General features: G+C 40.3%; 1 protein-coding gene across 1 annotated transcript in view; it reads left to right on the forward strand.

Moving 5' to 3' along the window:
* Positions 1 to 17,695, forward strand: part of LOC118857173 (gamma-aminobutyric acid receptor subunit rho-2) — a 62,614-nt gene extending 44,919 nt beyond the window's left edge. Inside the window, exons 7-9 of the mRNA XM_036767820.1 lie at positions 4,378 to 4,530; positions 6,174 to 6,370; positions 17,387 to 17,695. Coding sequence (XP_036623715.1) covers positions 4,378 to 4,530; positions 6,174 to 6,370; positions 17,387 to 17,695 — 659 coding nt within the window. The remainder of the gene's footprint in view (positions 1 to 4,377; positions 4,531 to 6,173; positions 6,371 to 17,386) is intronic.
* Positions 17,696 to 21,490: the final 3,795 nt, after the last annotated feature.

Here is a 21,490-nt window from a genome sequence, read left to right on the forward strand (position 1 = left end):
AAAAACAAGGCACCATGCAAATCCAAGGTTTAGCGGGATTTCACAGGACCACAGAACCCTATAGCCATAAAGGGACAGAGGCCACTGAATCCATTTATTTCAATGCTGCCCACTTTGGATGAATGGGAAGAAAGGGGAATGATTAAGATGAACTGACTTTATGGAGTAAAGGATGAAGGATAAATGGAATATACCTTGAGTTCACTCACTTGCTTGATTATAGCATCATACTGATCTTGGGTTTCTTGTTGTTTAGTCATTTACAGTCAAATATGACTCTTAGTGACCCTTTTTGGGATTTTCTTGGCAAAGATACTAGAGTGATTTCCTTCTCCAGCTCATTTTACAGATGAGCAACTGAGGCAAACAGAGTTAAGTGACTTGCCCAGGGTCACGCAGCTAGTAAATATGTAAGGCCAGATTTGAACTCAAATCTTCCTGATTCTAGGCCTGGCACTCTATCCACTATACCACCTAGCTGCCCCGATACTAATCTACCCCCATTAAAATCACCTCCTATATTTGAACAAACACTGAAGCATGCAGTTAGAAATATAACTAGGGCAGAGTGGTTGAGACTTTGCCTCAGGCACTGACATCTAAGGGGAAATGGCACTTCCTTTACTTATATATTCCTGCTCTTTCAAGTATTCACTGGCCTCCACCCCCAGTAATATTGAGTGGAGAGAAGACTAGCTTCAGTTGAAGGTTGGGCAATGAGTCTTGGACTGGTGGAACTTGGAGGAAATCGTAGGAAGGGAATATGATACACACACATGTGTGTGTATGTGTACATACATACATACATACATATGTACATATATACATACATATACATATATACATATATACACATATACACACACACACACACACACACACACACACACACACACACACACATATATATATATATATAATCTTACCCTCCAAATGAATTTATTTCAGGTGATGGAATTCCCAGTTATATTTCTGTTCTCAGTTCATCTCCACAACACAATTGCTACTTCTCAACAGGAATCTTGTACGCTAACCATTGCCACCTGAATCCACAAGACTTAGTCCTGCCTCCTAACTTTGCCTTAGATTATTCCCCCTGCATGTAATACTTTGCTTCTCCTCTCTACCTATTCGACTTAAATCCCCTTCTTCCACGAAACCTTCCCCATCTACTTCAGAAGAAACACATCTCCCTTCTCCTGGAGCACTTATACGCTTTTGCTTAGTTAATGGACAAGGACTAGACCTGTGATTTCATTATAGGTATTGTGTAATAGATGTTAAAAATATTTCACTATGAGTGTAATGATGTAGCTAGGTGGCACAGTGGATACAGCACTGGGCCAGGAGTCAAGAAGACCTGAATCAAATCCAGCCTAAGATACTTACTAGCTGTGTGACCTTGGTCACTTAACCTGTCTATCTCAGTTTCCTTATCTGTAAAATGGGGATAATAATAGCATCTACCTCAGAGGTTCCCAAATTTATTTGGCCTGCTGCCCCCTTTAAAAAAATTGCTCAGCGCCCCCCTGGAAATCTACTTTCTTTAACCCTTTAACAATTTGTGGGTTTTTTTTAAATTTGCATCATTTCAAAAAAAATATAAATTAAAAAATGATGCATCTTAAATGTAATAATTAATTGTAAATTTGTAGGTTTTTTCCACATTAAAATTTTGATGACACAATATTGCATCATGTAACTATATGGTATCGTATTGTAAGTAAGTCACTACAAGCACATATTCCTGCTGACGCATGCTGGACTTCCCAGCAGTGCCCAACATGCTTGCCTGCCAACACTTGCTTGTTAAGACCTGTCAGCAGACTTGACCACTGATAGGTTATAATATGCATTTTGTGTGTTTATTTGGAAAATAATGTAATCACTATGACTTTAACTCTCTTACACAGCAGATGAAACACATACAGTTTTTCAAAATTTTCTTCTCTTCTCTCCTTATGCTCCTACTGCTTCCTTATTTTTATTCAAAGCCCCCCCCCAAATTGCACCAGAGGCTACTACTGCCCCCCCCCATCCCTCCAGCACCCCCAGGAGGCACTATCGCTTACTTTGGGAACTTATCATCAACCTGGTAGGGTTCTTGTGAAGATTAAATGAGATAATTGTAAAGTGCTTAGCATAGTGCCTGGCACATAGTAAGCACTATATGAATTATTACATATATTATACAAATATTTCCAAAGTGAAGAAACTCCCTCTCCCAATGCAGGTTGGCACCTCCACTGCAACTTCTCATTTTAGAGAGTTACCTAGAACCCTGAGAGGTTAAATGTTTTGCCCAGGGTCATACAGGCTTACTGGAACTTGGATGTTCTTGGCTCCAAGGCTGACTCTCTATCCCCAATGTCATGCAGCTTCTCTTAATTAATAATGTCTTTAACTGTTTCTTAACTGGTATATAGATTTTTTCATTAAGCTTTTTGAGGACAGGGCCCATATTTTATGTGTCTCTTGAGCCTCTGAAATGAACAGCCCAGTTCTGAAAGATAACAAGCTTAGAATAATGCAAACCCATTTTAAAAAGCTGTTGAAATGTGATAGATATGCTTTTATAGCTTCTGCCCTCTTTACACATGCTACCTTTCCTCAAGACCAATGTTTTCACCCAACAGTTTAATAACTAATATCTATCACTTAATATTTTGCCTTTTCAAGTTTGTGCTTACAAACTACTAATTGGTGAATTCTTCTGCTTCCCTGCTATCCTTTCCCACTTCCACTCCAGCGAGATAGATACTTTCCTGAAAGGATGTTATATGAACAAGGGATTAGATTTAGGATCATAGTTTTAGAGCCCAAAAGAGACTTTAGAAGCTACCTAGTCCAGCTCCCAATTTTGCTGAGAAGAGCTAAGTCATTCATAGTTGATCATCATACAATATTGCTGTTACTATGTATAATGTTCTCTGGTTCTGCTCATTTCACTTTGCATCCGTTCGTGTAAGTCTTTCCAAGTTTTTCTGAAATCCATCTGCTCATCATTTCTTATAGCACAGTAGTATTCCATTGCACTCATATACCGTGGCTTGTTCAGCCATTCCCAATTGATGGGCTATCCCTCAATTTCTAATTTTTTGCTACCACAAAAAGAGTGACTATAAATACTTTTGTACATGTAGGTCCTTTTCCTTTTTTTATGATCTCTTTGGGATACAGACCTAGTAGTGGTATTGTTGGATCACAAGGGGTATGCGTAGTTTGCTTGCCCTTTGGGCGTAGTTCCAAATTGCTCTCCAGAATGTCAGCCTCCTAATTTTACAGATGCTAAGGCCCAGAGGATTTGAACCAAGCTCCTCTGCCTCCGAAAGCAAGCATTCTTTCTGGATTTGGAGAGGAAAAAAGTAGGAGTAATAAGTGAAAGTTTCAGAGAAAAAAAAATCAGCTAAATATAAGGAAATACGGGAGGTTATGGATTCTCCATTAGTGGAAAATTATCCCAAATGGGGGCTGGATAATGTTCAATGGAAGTGTTGAAGAGAGGATTCTTGTTCCGGTAGAAGGTGACCTTGGAGGTCCCTTCCATTTCTGTAATTCATTGATGTTTGGTGGCATTTTCTATTTCTTCATTTTTCAGAGGAAGGATTTTCTCAGTGTCATGCTAGGAGTTGGTGATAGAGCTAGGATAAGGCCATAATTGTTACTTCTGCCATTTTTTTCCCCTGCAGCGTACACAGAGATTAAAAGATTGGCTTCAAATCACCTTGTCAATGAGCCAAGTATTAGAGCCCAGACTTCTTGACTCTATCTAGGCTATTATCACTAGATTCTAGAGATTAAGGCACCAGATTCTTATGATTGTGGGTATGTAGTATTGCTCTCTTAAGCTAACCTGGCATCTCCCCCAACTTAGCATATTACTTGGAGAGAGTATGTAGAGTTAGATAATATAAATTGAGTTAATAGATTTATGAAAGCCAGCTATGAGTTTATAAGAAGTGTTTTGACTTCTTTGAAATACCTATAATTATATGTTTAATTATTTTGGACTTGTGATTTAATTTGTTTAAATCTATATTGAACTGAAATAATTCCTATATCTGTCTATCAATCTTTGAAATCCTAATGGATGTCTATATTTACATCTATGTACTTAAGCCTATAATCAAAAATCTATTTGATATACAATTCCAGTTCTCCTTATAACTATATGTAATTATTATATAATTATTCAATCAGATTTTAAAAAATATATATATATGGAAATTTCATTAATTCATGAAGCATATGAATATATATAGTTTTTAAAATATGATGAAAGTGAGAGATTTGGGAATGAGAGAGTATGTTAAGAAAGGTGATTGGGGTTTTTTGCCTCAAATTATACTTTATTACATTATTTCTTCTGGTTAACAGGGTGGTACAACCGACTGTACATTAACTTCACCTTGCGTCGCCACATCTTCTTCTTTTTGCTCCAAACCTATTTCCCTGCTACCCTGATGGTTATGCTGTCCTGGGTGTCCTTCTGGATCGATTACAGAGCTGTGCCTGCCAGAGTTTCACTGGGTAAAAGATATGTGATGTTGTCGATAATCCACTGTATGAAAAAAAACTAAACTCCTCCCCAGATGCATTTTGTCCAGTTGTTGCCCAAGTTGTGCAGATTGTGAGTTATGGCTCTGCTGAGACATGGTGAAAAAGAAAACCTGAGGGAACCAAATGGCTTAATGAGAGAAAAAGGTTTAAAGTGTTGTGCCTGACATTCCTTTAGTGATTTACACATCCTTCAATAAACCATCAGATGATTGAAACAAAGGAGGCTGAAAGAGAGAGAATGTTCAGATGCAATGTCAAAGCTAACCTTTACTAAAACGGGGCTGGAATCTGGAGTCTGAAGAGTTTGAGCTGTAGCTATTCCCCTGGCGATGTTGTGGTTTCCAAGTCTGAACATTTCTTAGAAAAGAGACATCATGGTGCAATAGAAAGAGGGCTGGATTTGGAGAAGGAAGGACCTGGACTTGAGTCCTGATGCTGCCACTTGATACCTGTATGGCCTTGAGCAAGCTAGGTTACCTCTTTGGGCCTCCATTTCCTCATCTGTAAAACAAAGGTACTTCCTACCTGTTTTACGTTGGCCAAGATACATCACCTCTCTGGGCCTCAGTTTCCCCTGCTGTAAAATGAGGAAGTTGGATTAGAATGATGAGGTTCAAGGGCACCAAAATGTTGAGGTGCAAGGGGTGTGTGTCGTGGTGTCGTCTCAAAAGAATTCGCTAAGGTCGTCTCCAAATCAAGTAAAGCTATTTATTCCAGGTAACACACCAAGCAGGCTCCTCCTTAAGGGAGGTTGCAGCCCCTTATGGGAGGCAGCTCCTTAAGGGAGACACCCCCTAGCTCAGAGAAGCTAGGGATTCTTACAGAGGAAGCCCTATGGGCAGGGAGAAGAAGCCATCAGGGATATGCAGGCAAGGGGCGGTAGAGTTTTGATTCTATTGACCAATCCATTTGCCCAGAGTGGAGGGGTCCCTGTTAGCTTCTTTATTTCACTGACCAACCTATTTGAATCTCATTATCTCATTGACCAGTCCATTTACCTACGGTGGAGGGGTCTCTGTTTTTCTCATCAAGAAGGCTTCTCAAGTCTCAATCCACATTCTGGAACAGGATCTTCCTGGAACATTTCTAACCCTGTTAGCAAGCGGGAGGCAAAGCACTGGTTGCCTCAGGGAGGTGAAATGTGTTCTGCTAGGAAAATGGCTCTGTTGTTTGAAGGTTAGATCCTGAGGACTTTGGTGGGGGGAGGTGGTGAAGAAAGCATATGGTAAAATCTCCCAAAAACTTACAGAGAGCAAGAATATGTACTTGTGAGTCATGAATCACATTAGTAGTTTTGTAAGGAAACCCAAATTTAAGCCAAATTTCAATTTTAATCTTATTTTTTATTTTCTTTTGTTCTTTATCACTTTTATTTCCATTCCATTCTATTTCCTCTTCTTCCCCCTACCCAAAGAGCCATCCCTTGTAATAAGAAAAATATTTAAGAAAGACAAAAAGCAGCCAAGCCAATCAATTCATCAATCATATATTATGGTATTACTAATATTCCATGCCCCTAGTCCCCCACCTCTGCAAAGAGGGTAAGGAGATCAAGACATTTTTTAAAAAGTGAGTTCAGTGTCTGAACTAACTTTATCTGTGGGCCTTTCCAGGTAGTACAACTGTTCTCACCATGTCTACAATCATCACTGGTGTTAATGCCTCCATGCCCCGAGTCTCCTACATCAAGGCTGTGGACATCTACCTGTGGGTCAGCTTTGTGTTTGTGTTCCTCTCCGTGTTGGAGTATGCAGCAGTGAACTACCTGACCACCGTACAGGAGCGAAAGGAGAGGAAGCTTCGAGGCAAGGTGAGAAAGAAAATCTTCCCTACCTAGTTTGCCTAAGAGACAAATAGCAGGGATTTATTCAGTACTTATGTTGTACCAGGCACAGCTTTAAGTATTGGGCATACAAATGTAGTAGTAAAAAGAAAGTTCCTGCCCCCAAGGAGCTTATTTCCTCAAGGGAGCAAGGGTTGGGAAGGGTGGAGAAGGTACTCTGGTTGGGGTAAAATGCAGGGAATCATAGCTGAGAGGGAACTGAAGCATGGCCAGCCTGGATCCATCCCTAAAATGGAGGCCCTGAAAAGAACTCACAAATGAGAGAAGAGGGCTAGTAGGATGGAGAAGTATTTTAGGGTGGGAAGGTCCAAGGTGCTTAGAGAAATCCCAGGATGAGAAGGCAAAATCTGGAGAGTTAGAAACATAGCTGGGAGGAGAGTGGAGAAAAGAAATGCATGTGTAAAGAAATTCCAACTGAAAGGACATGTGGCAGAAAAGTTCCCAGCTAAAAGAGCCACCAGGAGAAGTGCCTCCTTGTCTTATGAGTCAATCCAACCCGCTTATCTTCTCCAAAGTGAGGGAGAATGGAAGACTCTTAGAATGTGAAAGCCTCCTTGGGTTAGAGTGGTCTGGTCCAAAGAGAAGTTCAGGGACCCTTCCAAGGGTCTTTTGTCTCATTGGTAAATAGAGAAACTCTAGAGAAAAGACAGATTCCACCTGAGGAATAGCATAAGAGAGCCATGCTCACATGGGCCTGTAGCAGGGGGAAGGAAAAACCGTTTTGCTTGGAAAATAATTGTAAGATACTTGTTTTATTAAAATAAGAAAAATTAAGATCAGTAATATCCATAGACTCATAAAATATTAGAGCAGGAAATAATCGTAGAGATCATCTAGTCTGACCCTCTCATTTTGTTAACAAGGAAATGGAAACTTAAAGAAATCATAAACTATAGGATTGAGAGCTAAAAGGGCCCGCCCTTAGAGGTCACCTAGGACAACCCTATCATTTAACAGGTGAGGAAACTGAGGCCCAGAGAAAATAAGTGACTTGCCCAAAGTGTGATATACATATTAAGTGAAAGAGCCAGTATTCAAACCTATGTTCTCTGATTTCAGATGCAGGGCTAGGACCCAGCCCTCCTGTATTAAGCAGTTAAATGAGCAATACAATGTCTCTTTGCTACCAACTAACTACAATGGGGGTAAACCTAGAGGAGAAACCCACATTTATGCATATATTTATTATGCAAGTAGTCATTGAAAATAAGGAAATGTGAGATTTTTGTGTGTACATAGATGAATTCTAAAAACAATCAAGGCAGTCCATTTTTTTTCATGATGCTCTATTTACACATTGTCTCTTGAATATTCTACATCTTTTCTAACTGTGCTAGATAATTTGAGAGAATAAAAAGAGGGAGACAAGCTTTATCCATAGTATTTTTACTTCAACATCTCAGTATATTTTTAACTTCCTGTCTTCTACTCTGTGATCGTTTTCAAGTATTCCTGTAGCAAATGCTAATTTTTTTTTAGTCTATAATCCACGCATTTTCCAGTATCCTGGGAGTGATTGGTTCTGCCGCTTTCACTGATGCTGAAGTGATGTTACTGTAAGAGAAGGCATCTGAGAATACATGGGGAAGAAAGTAGTCTGGTACAAAGAGGCTTGTCAAGAGATGTTACCCCCTCATAGTCATGTATGCAGGTAATGGGCTGAAACCCTGTAAGGTTAATCCTGAGATTATAGGATCATAAAGTGAGAGGTCCAAGGACCCCAGTCTAGCCCCCTCATTGTAAAAATATCTTATTGATACCTGTTTTCTTTACATTGTCATTTCTAGAAAGAAACATCTCCCTCTCACATCAGCCAAATGATTTCTTCCTTACAACAAAGAGAAATAGTAAATCAAAACCAACCTACACAGTGACTGCACTTGACAGTGTATATAGCATTTCCCATCCATGGTACCCTACCCTGTTACTGAAAAGTGGAAGATGTTTCCTCATCTCTTCTTTGGAGCCAAGATTATATATTAGAATTACTCAGTATTCACTAGCCCTCTTATTTTACTGATGAGGAAACGTAGGCCAAAGGAATACCTTTGAATATCACAAATTATGTTTCTTGATGATTTCTTGAAAATGTTTAGGGAAAGATGTGGTCTCTGTATCCATTGGCTTTTGCAAGCTTATGGGGTACTTCTCAACCTATATAGCTACCCCCAATTCAGGGTACTCTGTTGGTCTGCATCCATTACTCCTAAGCCCTCACCAATGTGTTTATTTTTACTAGTCAGCCAGAGGAAATTGTTAATTCAATTAAAAGGTATTTCTTGAAATAACATAGTAAGAAATATATCAACAAAACATTTTCCCATAAATCTAGGGCACACAGCCCCACAAATCCATATACCATGAGTGGAAATAGTAGACATATGTAGGGAATCCACATGGAGGGACACACAGATAGGGAATGTGTATTGCAAGGGTACACTCATGGAAGGGTACACACGGGAGGAACACAAGTGCTTAGGCCAGACATGTGGAGGGACATACCCACAGGGAACATATTGTGACCATGGTTTATACATGGAAGGGAAACATGCCCATGGCACTATAAGACCATTGATGTCTTCTAGTGATGTCATGGTACTGCTCCCGAGCAAGTTCAATCCCAAGAGTTCAACCTCTGCCAGACAAGCAGTTTCTGCTAGAAGTTGGTCCCAGCTGGTTTCTCATGGATGCCGCTGCTCAGCACTGGTTGCTGCTGGGTTTTGCCAGGTATGGCACTCCTGGGCTTGAGGATGTGGAGCTCCTTTCTGCCTCCAGCTGGAGACTTCAACGAAAGGGCTGTTTCTTCTCCTTAACCTTAAAGCCCAGAGGCTTTTCCCGATGCAGTTCTTTTAGAAAAGGCAGAAACCCTAACACACATAAGCCATTGGATTAGGAGAAAAAAAAAGCTAGCAAGTATTTTTCCCCATAAGAAAGCATTTGTCTATTTCTCAGAACTTTGATTAGGATGGGAATTTCCAGGAGAGTCTTTGCCTCAGGTGCCAAGCTCTTGGGGATACAGAGCAGCCCTGGTTAGCCAGTGCTTTTGGGATTGAATTTATTTTTAAGTTTTATTTCCTGATCATGGCATATTGCTTCTCTTTCAGATACCTCTCTCTAACTTAGTGTCAGAAAACCTTTGTAACACATTTCTTAATTTCCACAACTGAATGTTCTAAGTCAGCATCCATATTGATAGTAGTCTTGCAGCAAATTTCCAAGGAGTCCAGGTTTTCTTGTTTCTCAATTCCAAAATACTTTTGCTCTTCCATGCAGATGAATAGCTGGGGGAAAGGCCCTGGAACCAAGCTAAGCCCAGGGGGCAAGATTATTGTCTCTCTCAAGTCCATATGTATGTATACCAGCAAAGTCTTTCTCAGTTTAGAGCCATCTCTACAGGTACAAGGAAGGGTTCCATATTGGGGAAGTAAAGTGAGGTTAAGGGAAAATGATAACCAAAAAGCAACAATAAAAGGTCAAAGGGCTACACTTGAGGACCTAGAGAACCACATGTGGCCTTTTGTGTGGCCCTCTGACAGAATCCAAACTTCACAGAACAAATCCCTTTAATAAAAGGAATTGTTCAGTAAAACTTGGACTCAGTCAAAAGGCTGTACTAGAGGACCTAGAGGGCCACGTGTGGCCATGAGACTGAAGGTTCCCCACCCCTGATCTAGACCTTGGGCAAGTCGCTTAACCCTGTTTGCTTCAATTTTCTCATCTGTAAAATGAGCTGGAAAAGGAAATGGCAAACCACTCCAGGATCTTTGCCAAGAAAACCCCAAATGGGGTCATGAAGAGTCAGACACGACTGAAACAACTGAACAAGACATTCAATATGACAGAAATCTATCATATCCTTAAAGAAAACCAACAGGGACAACTTTCCTGCTGCAAATATAGACAGAAAGCACAAACCACAAAGCTATTTTTAGTCTTTCCAGAGGACCTGAAAAATTATATCTGTCACATGATGTCTAATAAAATGCGGCTTCAAGTTAAATAAAAATGAACAGATTGCTATAATCATTTTACATGAAAAACATTGGCTGCATCTACCAAGTAATCACACAAACAGAATTAAATTGCATATTTAATTATTCAAAATGATTACCTCCTCTTTCTGATAACAAAGAAAAGACAAAAGGTAATTTAGGCATTTGAAGCCCTTGTTTCCCTATGTCAGTAAGCACTTACAATATGGACAAGATTGTGGAGAGTAAGGAGGCAGCTAGGTGGCACAGCATATAGAGTGTCAGGCCCGGAGTCAGGAAGCTCATCTTCCTGAGTTCAGATCTGGCCTCGGACACTTGCTAGCTGGGTGACTCTGGGCAAGTCGGACACAACTGGACAACGATAACGACTGAGAGCAAAAGGAAGATTCTGCTGGATGAATGACCTTTTCCTCTTCGGACAGTCCTTTTTATGTTTTATCACATCTGTTTCTTCTATTCAAAGAACTCCAACTTTCAGCCCTCAGTTCTGTCTATAGGACCAAGTTCTGTCATTCACATCCAATCAGTTGCCAAATCTTGTCAATTTGACCTCCACAATGTATCTTGCTTCCATTCCCTTCTCTCCATCTCCTGCCCGCAGTTCAGGCCTTCATCACCTCTCGCCTGTACTATTGCAATAGACTCCTCATTGGTCTCCCTGTCTCCAGTCTCTCCCTTCTTCAATCTGTCTTCCACAGAGCCGCCATATTGCTATTTGCAAAGTGTAGATCCGACCGTGTCACTCCCCTTTTCAAGAAGCTCTAGCTTGCCTCTAGGATGATACACAGTAATCTGGCTCCAGTTTAGGCTTATTACACGTTAATTTTCTATATGCATCTATGCTCCAGTCGAGCTGGTGTTCTGGTTCTTCTTTGTAGGTGACCCTCTGTCTTCTGCTTCTGTGCCTTCCTCATGTACTCTCAAATATCCCCAGTTTCCTTCAAAGCTCAGCTAACGTGTCACATCCTACAGGAATCCTCACCGATCCTGATCCTCCTATGTGCTAATGCCCTCTCCTTAGAATCATTTTTGTTATGTAACCCAGGCTCTGGGCTGTTTTCACAAACACCTATTGACACTGACTGTTTGGGTCCCTAGATCTTGGCTAGTTACTTGTCCTCCCAGGGTGCTAGGGGTAACCTTGAGGGGTTGTATTTTCTAGTACTATTGCTCCTAAGCCCCTACTGTTATGCTTCTCCTACTATCAGTGGACATCACTTAGACAGCCAGACCTAATTGGCTTTTAGAAGTAGGAATTTACTAAGGCAACCTAGTGAGAACAATAGGTACAAAACATTCCTCCCCAAAGTTTGGGATACATTCTTCTACAGAGTCCAGGGGAAAGTGAGCTCCAGCTTAGAGAACATTCCTTCCAAATTGTGGCCAATAATTAGCATGGCTCCTAGTGGCCCGAAATCCTTTTCTTTCTTTATGGATTCCCATAAAGTTCCCTCAAGGTATGGGAAAGGTTTGTGCTGGGCTTCTTGTGGCATCCTGAAGCAGCTTTTCCTTGTATGTCTAGAATGTCCTCAGTTCCCACTACCACCAGCCAGTACTGTTTTGGAACATTGCTAGGATCCTCATAGAAGGTTCAAAATCTCTTGACTTTCTGGAGGTCACTAGATCTTTCTCTGGTTGGGGGGAGTGGTGGGAGGAGGCAAATGCTCTTCATCTCCTCCTCTTTCCCCTGCCTCAAGCTGTTCCCTCTTAGGGGCATGACTGGATCTCTTCCCCCCCCACACACTGAGTGGGCCTACTACTCAATGCCCTAGTTTCTAAACTAGCTTCTTTATTTTATCCAAAACCCAAAGGTATGACTGATCTTTTCAGCGAATCCCAACATACTTCCTATGTAGTGCCATTTCGTTTCATCCAATAGCTTTCATTCCTTCCAAATTGATTAAGAATTTTTGATATTTAGTTCAATGGCTTTGATAAATTGATTCAAAAGAAGTGTTCTCACCTAAGGTAGTTACTTTAAATCACAAAATTGATGATTGATTCAGTTGACTGTCTAACCTTATTGTATTTATTTTATACTTAGGGGCAGCTAAGTGGGGCTGATAGAATCCTAATAAAGCTGTCCCCAACCCCAGTATTCTAACTTCCTTATGGGCTCCACCGAACAGCAGGCACTGATTTAACCACACAATCTGGCTTTAACCACACCTCAGGCCTCCAGACTTAATGCAGTCACTACCCCTGGCTGGCCACTGCCCTCAGATCCAATTCACATATTTGAAGAGGTGTGTCCTTGTACTCAACCATAATCACATCATCCATTTAGCCCAAGACAGGACCACAATACCTGACTATCCATTTTGACCAGACAAGACCACAATAGCTAGCCAATCAGAAAGCAGCATGACCAGGCTGTTTGACCACCAAACCATAGAAGGGACCCCCCCCCATTACCTAATCCCTTAACAAACTCCTTCTGCCTTTTTAATATTCATAATTTCTGTTGTGTAATCAGCATCAATGCACTATAAATTTACCCATTGTTGTCTTACTAGGTTGCTGATTCCTCTTGGAACCTAGCCTGCTTCTGAGGGGCCTCAACCCTTAATAAATGCTGGTTCTTAGATTAGAAGTGGTCTGACTCTGAACTCTTTGAGATGTCCCCTACAATACACCATGAAACCCCAACAGGGCAGTAGATAGAGTGCTGAGCCTGGAGTCAGGAAGACCTCAGTTAAAATCCAGTTATAGTTACTTACTAGCTGGGTGACCCTGGACAAGTCACTTATCCTGTCTGCTTCAGTTTCCTCAACTATAAATGGGAATAATAATAGCCCCTACCTGCCAGGGCTGTTTTGAGGATCAAATGAGATAACATTGGCAAAACATTTAGCACAATGTTTAGCACATAGTAGGTGCTCAATAAATGTTTGTTCCCTTCTTCTTATCTGTGTACATGTAGTTATCCCTGATAGAAGTAAGCTTCATTTTTTTTTCATTTTTTTTCAGTGCAAAATAATAGTATTTTTTTTCCAACTGCAGGTAAAGAAGGCCTTCAACATTCACTTTTATAAGATTTTGAGTTCCAAATTTTTTCGCCTTTCCTCCCCTCTCCCCTCCACAAGACGGCAAGCAATCTGATATAGGCTATACATGTACAATCATATTAAAAACATTTCCATATTAATCAGGTTGTGAAAGAAGAATCAGAACAAAAGGGGAAAACCAAGAGAAAGAAAAAAGAAAACAAAACAAAAGGTGAAAATAGTAGGCTTTGATCTGCATTCAGATTCCGTATTTCTTTCTTTGGATGTGGATAGTATCTTCCATCATGAGTCTTTTGGAATTGTCTTACTTCATTGTATTGCTGAGAAGAGCCAAGTCTATCAAAGCTGATCATTGCACTATGTTGTTGTGTACACTGTAGAAGTAAGATTCTTGAGAACAGGGATTAGTCCTTTTTTGTCTTTTTATCCCCAGCATTTAGCTTATTAGGGTTTTGCACATAGTAGGTGCTTACTAGATGCTTCTTGAATGAGTGAATATAATCTCAGGCAAAGCCATAAAGTGTCTATACTACAGTAATGCTTTCTAAATATGACCCTTTTAGGATAAAAGATTAGTGATAATGTTTTCTGCTACCGGTCTGACTGTGGCTTCCTATTAAGTAAATTTGTGATTATGGACATATTAATTTATAGCTTTAAGAAATATGGGAAAAAAACTAGTCCAAATGAATGACATTAAATTTCGAAACTATTGCAATTACTGGAATTTGAGAACAGAACACATTTTATTTTCTTTTTTGCTCTTAACTGTATCTATAAATATATAAATCATAGCCACCAATCCTAGTGTTTGTTTGCTACTCCCCCTCCTACTGTATGGGATAGAGTAGAAATAGAAGCATAGAAACCAGAGAAATAGAAAGCAGTGTTTTGGGAGTTAAGAGATTTGAGCTTTAAATCTTAGCTCCGAAGATTATTAGCTGAGGGGCCAGAAGCAAGTCACTTTTTCTTTAGGGCTCAGTTTTCTCTGCAAAATAAGGGAATTTGATTGGGTCAGTGGTTCTCAAAGTGTCATCAATAGACTCCTGGGAGTCCCCAAGACCTTTTTAGAGGTCTATGAGGTCCAAATTATTTTCATAATAATACTAGGATGTTATTAACCTATTAAGATATTCCTTCCTTTTCCAACTACATATTTTTATGAAGCTAGAGTTTCTTTTTAAAGTAATATCAACCAAAACAATCTATCACAATGGATTGCATGCTGAAACACATGAGAATTCAGCAGTCTTCTAACAAGCCAGACATTAAAGATTTTACAAAATATGTAAAATGATGCTATTCATCTCACTAAATTTTCTTGTTTTGGAAAATGTTGTTTTCATAAAAATGTTATTTTGTTAACATGTTTGCTATTATTTTTAAATGGAATGATAAGTAAATGTTTAAAAATTCTATCACTTTTAATTTCTAACATGGCAAATATTGATAGATATAACCCAAATAAACAAAAATTCTGTGAGTCCTCAATAACTTTTTTTTGAGGGAGGAAGGCAGGGCAGATGGGGTTCAGTGACTTGCCCAAGGTCAAACAGCTAGTAAGTATGTGAATTATCTGAGGCTGGATTTGAACTCAGGTCCTCCTGACTCCAGGGCCGGTGCTCTACTCACTGTGCCACCTAGCTGCCCCCTCCTCAATAACTTTTAAGAGTTTAAAGGAATCTTGAGACCAAAAAGTTTGAGAACTGTTAGATTAGGTGGTTGCTAAGGGCTCTGCCAATTTTACACCCCATAATCCTGTGATCCTATGAGATCTGGAATTTATCTTGGCTCTGCCATTCATTTACTCTTGTGGGTAAATATTTTTCTTTCCCTGACCTTCCGCCTCTTTAAAATGAAGATATGAACCAGGTGACCCCCTACAGCCCTTTCCAGCTCTAAACCTATGGTCATCATGTTACTTTGGGACTAAAAACCAGAAATCCCTAAATACATTGAATGATGTATAAAGTTCAGTTTTGTGTACCCTTCTGTGCTCTAATGGATGTGTAACACTTTGGCCCCAAGTATTACGATGGATTTATGCTCAAATTAGAAAGAATTGGACTTTAAAAGTTGGCCATTTATCCATACCTTAGCCAATATCCAAGGAACCAATAAGCTGGACCTGGAAAAAAGCTGATGTAGAAAAGTATGATTTTTATTTTCAGGAATTTTTAAAAAAAAGCAATTCCTGATTTCTAATTTAACACTTGAAATTTTTTTTCATTTTCATGAGGTATTTCAGATTACAAGTTGGAAATATAATAAAATCTTGGGAGTTTTCTTCCTTTTTTTAAAAAAAAGACTAAACTTTTAAAGCTCAAAAGGTGCTCCCCGCCCGACAATAATTTCAGGCCAATTCCAACTTTAAATGAAATTTTTTTCAACTTAATATTTTATTTTTCTCCTAATTACACATAAAAACAATTTGACCATTCTTTTTTCAAATTTTGAGCACCAGTTTTTCTCTCTCTCCTGTCACTCTCATTTGATATAGGTTATACGTATTGTAGTCATGCAAAACACATTTCCATTTACGTGAAATTACTAATCTGTCTCTGCCATATAAAATTTCGTGACATCCACTGGAAAATTTTAAAGCTCTGTAGAAATAGGAGCAACTTGAATAATTTCATTGTCTCTGTTTCCCAGATGGAGAAACCGGGGCACTGAAGGATTAAGGATTAAGGCCGGCAGGCACAGCATGAATCGGAGGTGGGGAGAGCCAAGAGTAAATCCTGATCCCTGGTGCAGAGTTTGATATATCTCATTGCCTAATCAGCCAAAAATGTCCCCTACTAGACTGTAAGCTTCAAGCAAGCGGGAACTATTCCTTGTACATCTTGGTGTGGGAAAGGCTGCCCGTACTTAGTTCGATGAATTGGATAAATGTTTATTAGACACTAGTAAGGTAGGAAGCTAGGTGGTACAGTGGATAGAGCTGCTGGACTTAATGTCAGGAAGACCTGAGTTCAAATCTGCTGTGGATACTTGCTAGCTCTGTGACCCTGGGCAAGTTACTTAATCTCTTCAAGACTTCAGTTTCCTCAACCATAAAACAGAGATCATGATAGCATCTATCTCCCAGGGTTGATGTGAGAATCCACTGAGCTAGCATGTATAAATCCCTCTGCAAACCTCAAAGCACCATGTCACTGTTGGTCATCCTTTTTTTTGAAGAGGACCAAAGACATCACAGGTGATGTCTTGACTTGTGAATTGGATTTAAGTGAGGCAGGGCTGTGAACAGTCTTCGGCCTCACTCTCTTTTCCTGAGTTACTATCTTGACTTTGGTCCTGCCAATGTTGTTAACTGTTGCTGTGTACAAGGCATTTTGCTAGACTCTGGTGATATACAAAGACAAAAGTGAAACCATCTTTGCCTTTAAGGTGCTTACATTCCACGGCATGATGTCTACACAGCATACATTCAAGGATACTTTGAATTTGAATCTTTTGCACATGCCTACCCAGAGTATCTCCCCCCCCCACTCCCCCATAAGATTGACCTTCTCTTCTTTTTAGACAAATGTCTAACTGGTAAGGAGGAAATGATTCCCAGAATAACATTGGTAAAAGACTGAATTTGTTCTATTTGACTTCAGAGGGCAGAACTAGGCTTGGTGGCAGAGGAAACTTCCTCACATTGAAAGCTGTTCCAAAGCAGGATGGGATTCTCCAAGGCCCATCACTGGATGGACCCCTTCAGGACAAAGGGCAAAAATGCTCCAATCTCACCCAAGTGGAAACTTTCTAAGCAAAGGCTGGATGATCATTTGTTGAATTATTGGAGAAGGGATTTTGGTTTAGGAATGAATTTGACCACTAAGCTCTGAGGTTCTATGATTCTGTAAATTTAATGAAAGTAAGTGAGCCTCCATGTTAAGAGGAAGAAAGCATCATCCTCATTGAATCTTTTTTCTTTAGTCCTTTTAATGCCTAATAACCCGCGATTTTTTCTTTGTGTTGGTTTTCCTTAGGTCCCGTGCCTGTGTGGGATGCTTCATTCAAGAACCATTATGTTGGATGGCAATTATAGTGAATCAGAGGCCAACAGCCTAGCAGGCTATACAAGAAGCCACATAGTGACTGATGAAGAAAGACAGGAGAAAATTGTGGTCCATTTGGCCCTGAGTGATGAATCTAACACATCCAGAAAGAAGGGGCTGAAGAGCCATGTGGGGCTACGCATCATTCAGAACACTCATGTCATAGACAAATACTCCAGATTGATATTTCCTGCCTTCTACATATTTTTTAACTTAATATACTGGTCAGTTTTTTGCTAGATGTGATGAGACGGTACCTGTGTGAAAGGTTAGGCGTGTTTACAACACACCTGGTACATTCACAGCAGGGTGGGATGAAAAGAACACCGAATTTGGAGTCAGAGATCTTCTCTTCCATTTGCTGATGTGATTGTGGACAAGTCACTTGACTTTTCTGCATCTCAGATTCTTCATTGGTAAAATGAGGAGGTTGGACTAGATTACCTGGAAGGGTCCTGCCAGTTCTAGTTCTACATCTATGTTATTTGATGAAATTTTCCCTCCTGTTAGATGGCTCAGGGGATAGAACGCTAGGTCTAGAGTCAAGAAGACCAGAGTTCAAATCCTGCCTCAGATACTTACTAACTGTGCGACCCTGGGCAAGTCACTCTGTCTGCCTCAGTTTCCTTAACTGTGAAATGGGGATCATAGCACCTACCTCACAGGACTGTTGTGAGGATCAAATGAAATAATATTGGTAAACCACTTAGCATAGTGCCTGACATATACTAGTGCTTAATAAATGCTCGTTCCCTTAATACCTGTCCCTCCTCCGCCATATGTCAGGGCAGGAAGCCCCAGATACCTCCTCTCACCAGCAACTTTGCACACAGTGATGCTGAGACCTTGTCACAACCTTGTCAACAAGCCTTTACTTATCATGGAACCTTAGCTAAGCCTTGGGCATTGTGGGTGAAGCTCTCCTAATGAGTAAAGAGAATGCTAATTTCAGAGTAAAGTTGGTTCTTTTTCTTCTTCTGATACTCATGATTCCAGACTGTCTTCAGACGTGTTGAGAAGCTGTAGGAGAAAAGCCAGCTCCTCAACATTTCCTGATGTCTGGCTTACTTCCCTAGAGACTTCAGAGAGAGAATTTCCCCTTGGGTGGGACCTCTCTCTGTTGCCTGGGAGCAAAACATCTCATCTCAAGCCAAAAGAGAGGTGCTGAATTGGCCCAGTGTCTCTAGGGGAGCAAGCTGGAAATCAAGGACTTATTGGGGAGCTAACTTTCCCTACATATCTGCTGCTTCCTAAATCCGTCTGTCTCTCTCTCTCCATGTGTCTGGCGTTATTCCAGGAGAAAGTCTGGAGCCACACATGTCCTCTCTCGAAGAGAGAATTTAAAAAAAGTCTTTCTTCTCCATAGCTCTCATACCAACTCTGCTTTCACATGGGCATACAGTGTTGTGTTAGCATTCTCTCTCTCCACTGATTAGCAGTGTCTCATGCAAAATGCGTAAGACTTGGTTCTAGCTAAGCATAACTGTATTTCACTTGTTTTCCTTCCCTGGTGTTTTCAGTATTGTATCTTCCCTTCTGGCAAAGTCCAGCTCTCTCTGGACCTGTCTCCAATATCTGCCCTAGGAGCTACCTTAAAGAAGCTCTCATTGACATATAATGTCTAATATTGTGGTTGTCTGTCCTTTGTTTTCAAAGAGGACCATGACTGAGGTCTTGACTTGCATGTGAATTGGATTTAAGTGAGAAATGAGCTAGTATCTCACAAGACCTATAATAAGCCGCTGAATCGAAAATTTCATTGATTCATCTAGGGGGATAAGGAGAAAAAAAATGAAGCAAAGGACAATCTCATGAGGATTCTTTAGGGGCAGAGATGGGGATTAGAGTTCAAAATAACTATGAAAAGTCTGAGAAGACAAAGGGGAAAGAACCCACTAAATGCATGAATTCCAAGCTGAAAGTGACTCGTTCTGTAAGGGTTGGCTGGGAAAGGACCTTGTGATAACAAGGAATGTTGTTCCATCTTGAGAGCGCCTATTGGAGACTCAGTTGTTCTTTGGATGCCCTGCTCAGGTTTCTCTAGGAATCATCATAGAGTCAGAGCCCTAGGCTGATTTATGCCTTTGCCTCATGGCCTAACTTCACCATGCCAGACGAGGCAAGGTACAGGTTGAGAGAAGGGACAGAGACTTGATTATAAGTAGGTGACAATTCTTTGGCCTCTGGGAAGAAGGTAGAATCAGCTTCCTTTTGCTGTCTTCTCACATCTGTGTTCCTTCTTTCTTACCCATGCCTCGTGCTATACGGTTATGACAGATAGACAGTTCACCACCCCACCTCTCAGGGTGTTTGGTGTTTCCAGATGAATCTTGATCAGAAAAATTTCAAGGCATGCTGGGGAGCTGTCTGAAGGACCTTCTCTTATATTACACCATTCAAGCAACCATTCATGGGTAAGGCCAGCCCTGGAAAGGACAATGGGACCGGGGGCCACAAACAACCTCTTGCTTCTCCTTTTCCAGGTTCACCACTCACCCCCTTCCTCAGCTGTGAGTTGGGAGGAGTCACCTGTTGTCCCATCCTTCTGTATTCCAATAGCTTCTTAGTGGTTTGTGGAGAGTCTGAGACCCAGGGTGCTTCTTTATAATCTTCAGCAGTTTATGAAGTCACACAGGAGATGGGAAAGTGTCTAGCCACATGCCTAAGGACCTTCAAGGCCTACGTATCTTCAAGATCATAATAATTTCTCTTTTAATGGTTCCAGGGAGCAGGGAAAATAGGCTGGCCATTTGGTGAGTGAATTCTTTGGCCTTGGCTATCCATGAAACAAAAAAATACAAAGTGATACTGTTACGTGTGCCTACCTTCTACTTGTGTAGAGTGGCAGGAAAGCAATGCAGAAAGGATTACCTACAAAATTTAACTTAACTGTTGGTACTTTTAATGTGAGACTTTGTTAATGACCAACCAGCAGACTTACTACTAGAGGAACTGGATCATATGAGTGTTGATCTTGCTACAAATGATAATGAGACAATAAATAACTGGTTATTGATGTAGGATTCATTACCAAATCAGCTGTTCATATACACAGGTCATTAACTATGAGAAAAGATAAAAATCAACATCAAATTGGAAGAAAACATAAAAATAAGAAGAGATGGGTGCAATTAAAATGGCTCCATGCCGACCTATTTAAAATGACTATTGACGCTGAAAAAAGGACACTACTGTAGACATGGCCATTGATTAGCACCATTTCCTGGGGAAGTAACCAATATAAAACAATTACTACAAGAAGAAGAATAAAAGAACTTCAAAATTACCTAAAGCAAGAAAAAATCTCCTTGTTAAGTGAAGAGATATGGCAGCCAAGGGCACCATTGGTTTCTAATATAAACTCATTTGCAGGAGGAGATTGTGAGGTGTATCTCTTCAAAAAAATGAGAAATTGAGCAGGGAAAAACCAGTTTACAGAAAGAAGTGTAGCATGAGAAGCAATTAGTCCAGGTCATCCCAAAAGCATATGAAATGAAATGAAAAAAAGGATTTATTTTGTGCTTACAATATAATGGGCACCGTGCTAAGGGCTGGGGAATACAAATGTGAAAAAGAGAAACAGTCTGCATCCTCAGAGATTGTATAGTCGGAAAGAGGAAGACAACAACATGTACAGGAGTGGTGGCCAGGGAAAGGAGTTTTAGTTGGGGGTTGGGCAGTGCATCATAGGCAGTATGAGTTGCTCAACTGACATGCCCATTCTAAAAGCAATGGTACTATTGATTTGATTGTAGACCAAGATGTGGAAAGCAGAGGAAGGAAATCATAGTTGCAGTGGCAGGCAGATGGTAAAAAGGCTTGGGAGGATGACTATATAGAATGTGACATTGAAGCATGGTCTAGGGCTAGCTTCATAGAGAGGTCTAAGTAAGTTGTACCTCATCAAAGATATGTTTGATGAAAATATGAGAAGAGAACAGGCAGGCTTTTGCAAATGATACCCTATAGCAGATCACTTTACAGTCATATAGTTGGCTTGAAAACACATAGAATACAAGATTTCACTGTGCTTGT

Source organism: Trichosurus vulpecula, chromosome 7, assembly GCF_011100635.1.
Source record: "Trichosurus vulpecula isolate mTriVul1 chromosome 7, mTriVul1.pri, whole genome shotgun sequence".
Classification (NCBI taxonomy): domain Eukaryota; kingdom Metazoa; phylum Chordata; class Mammalia; order Diprotodontia; family Phalangeridae; genus Trichosurus; species Trichosurus vulpecula.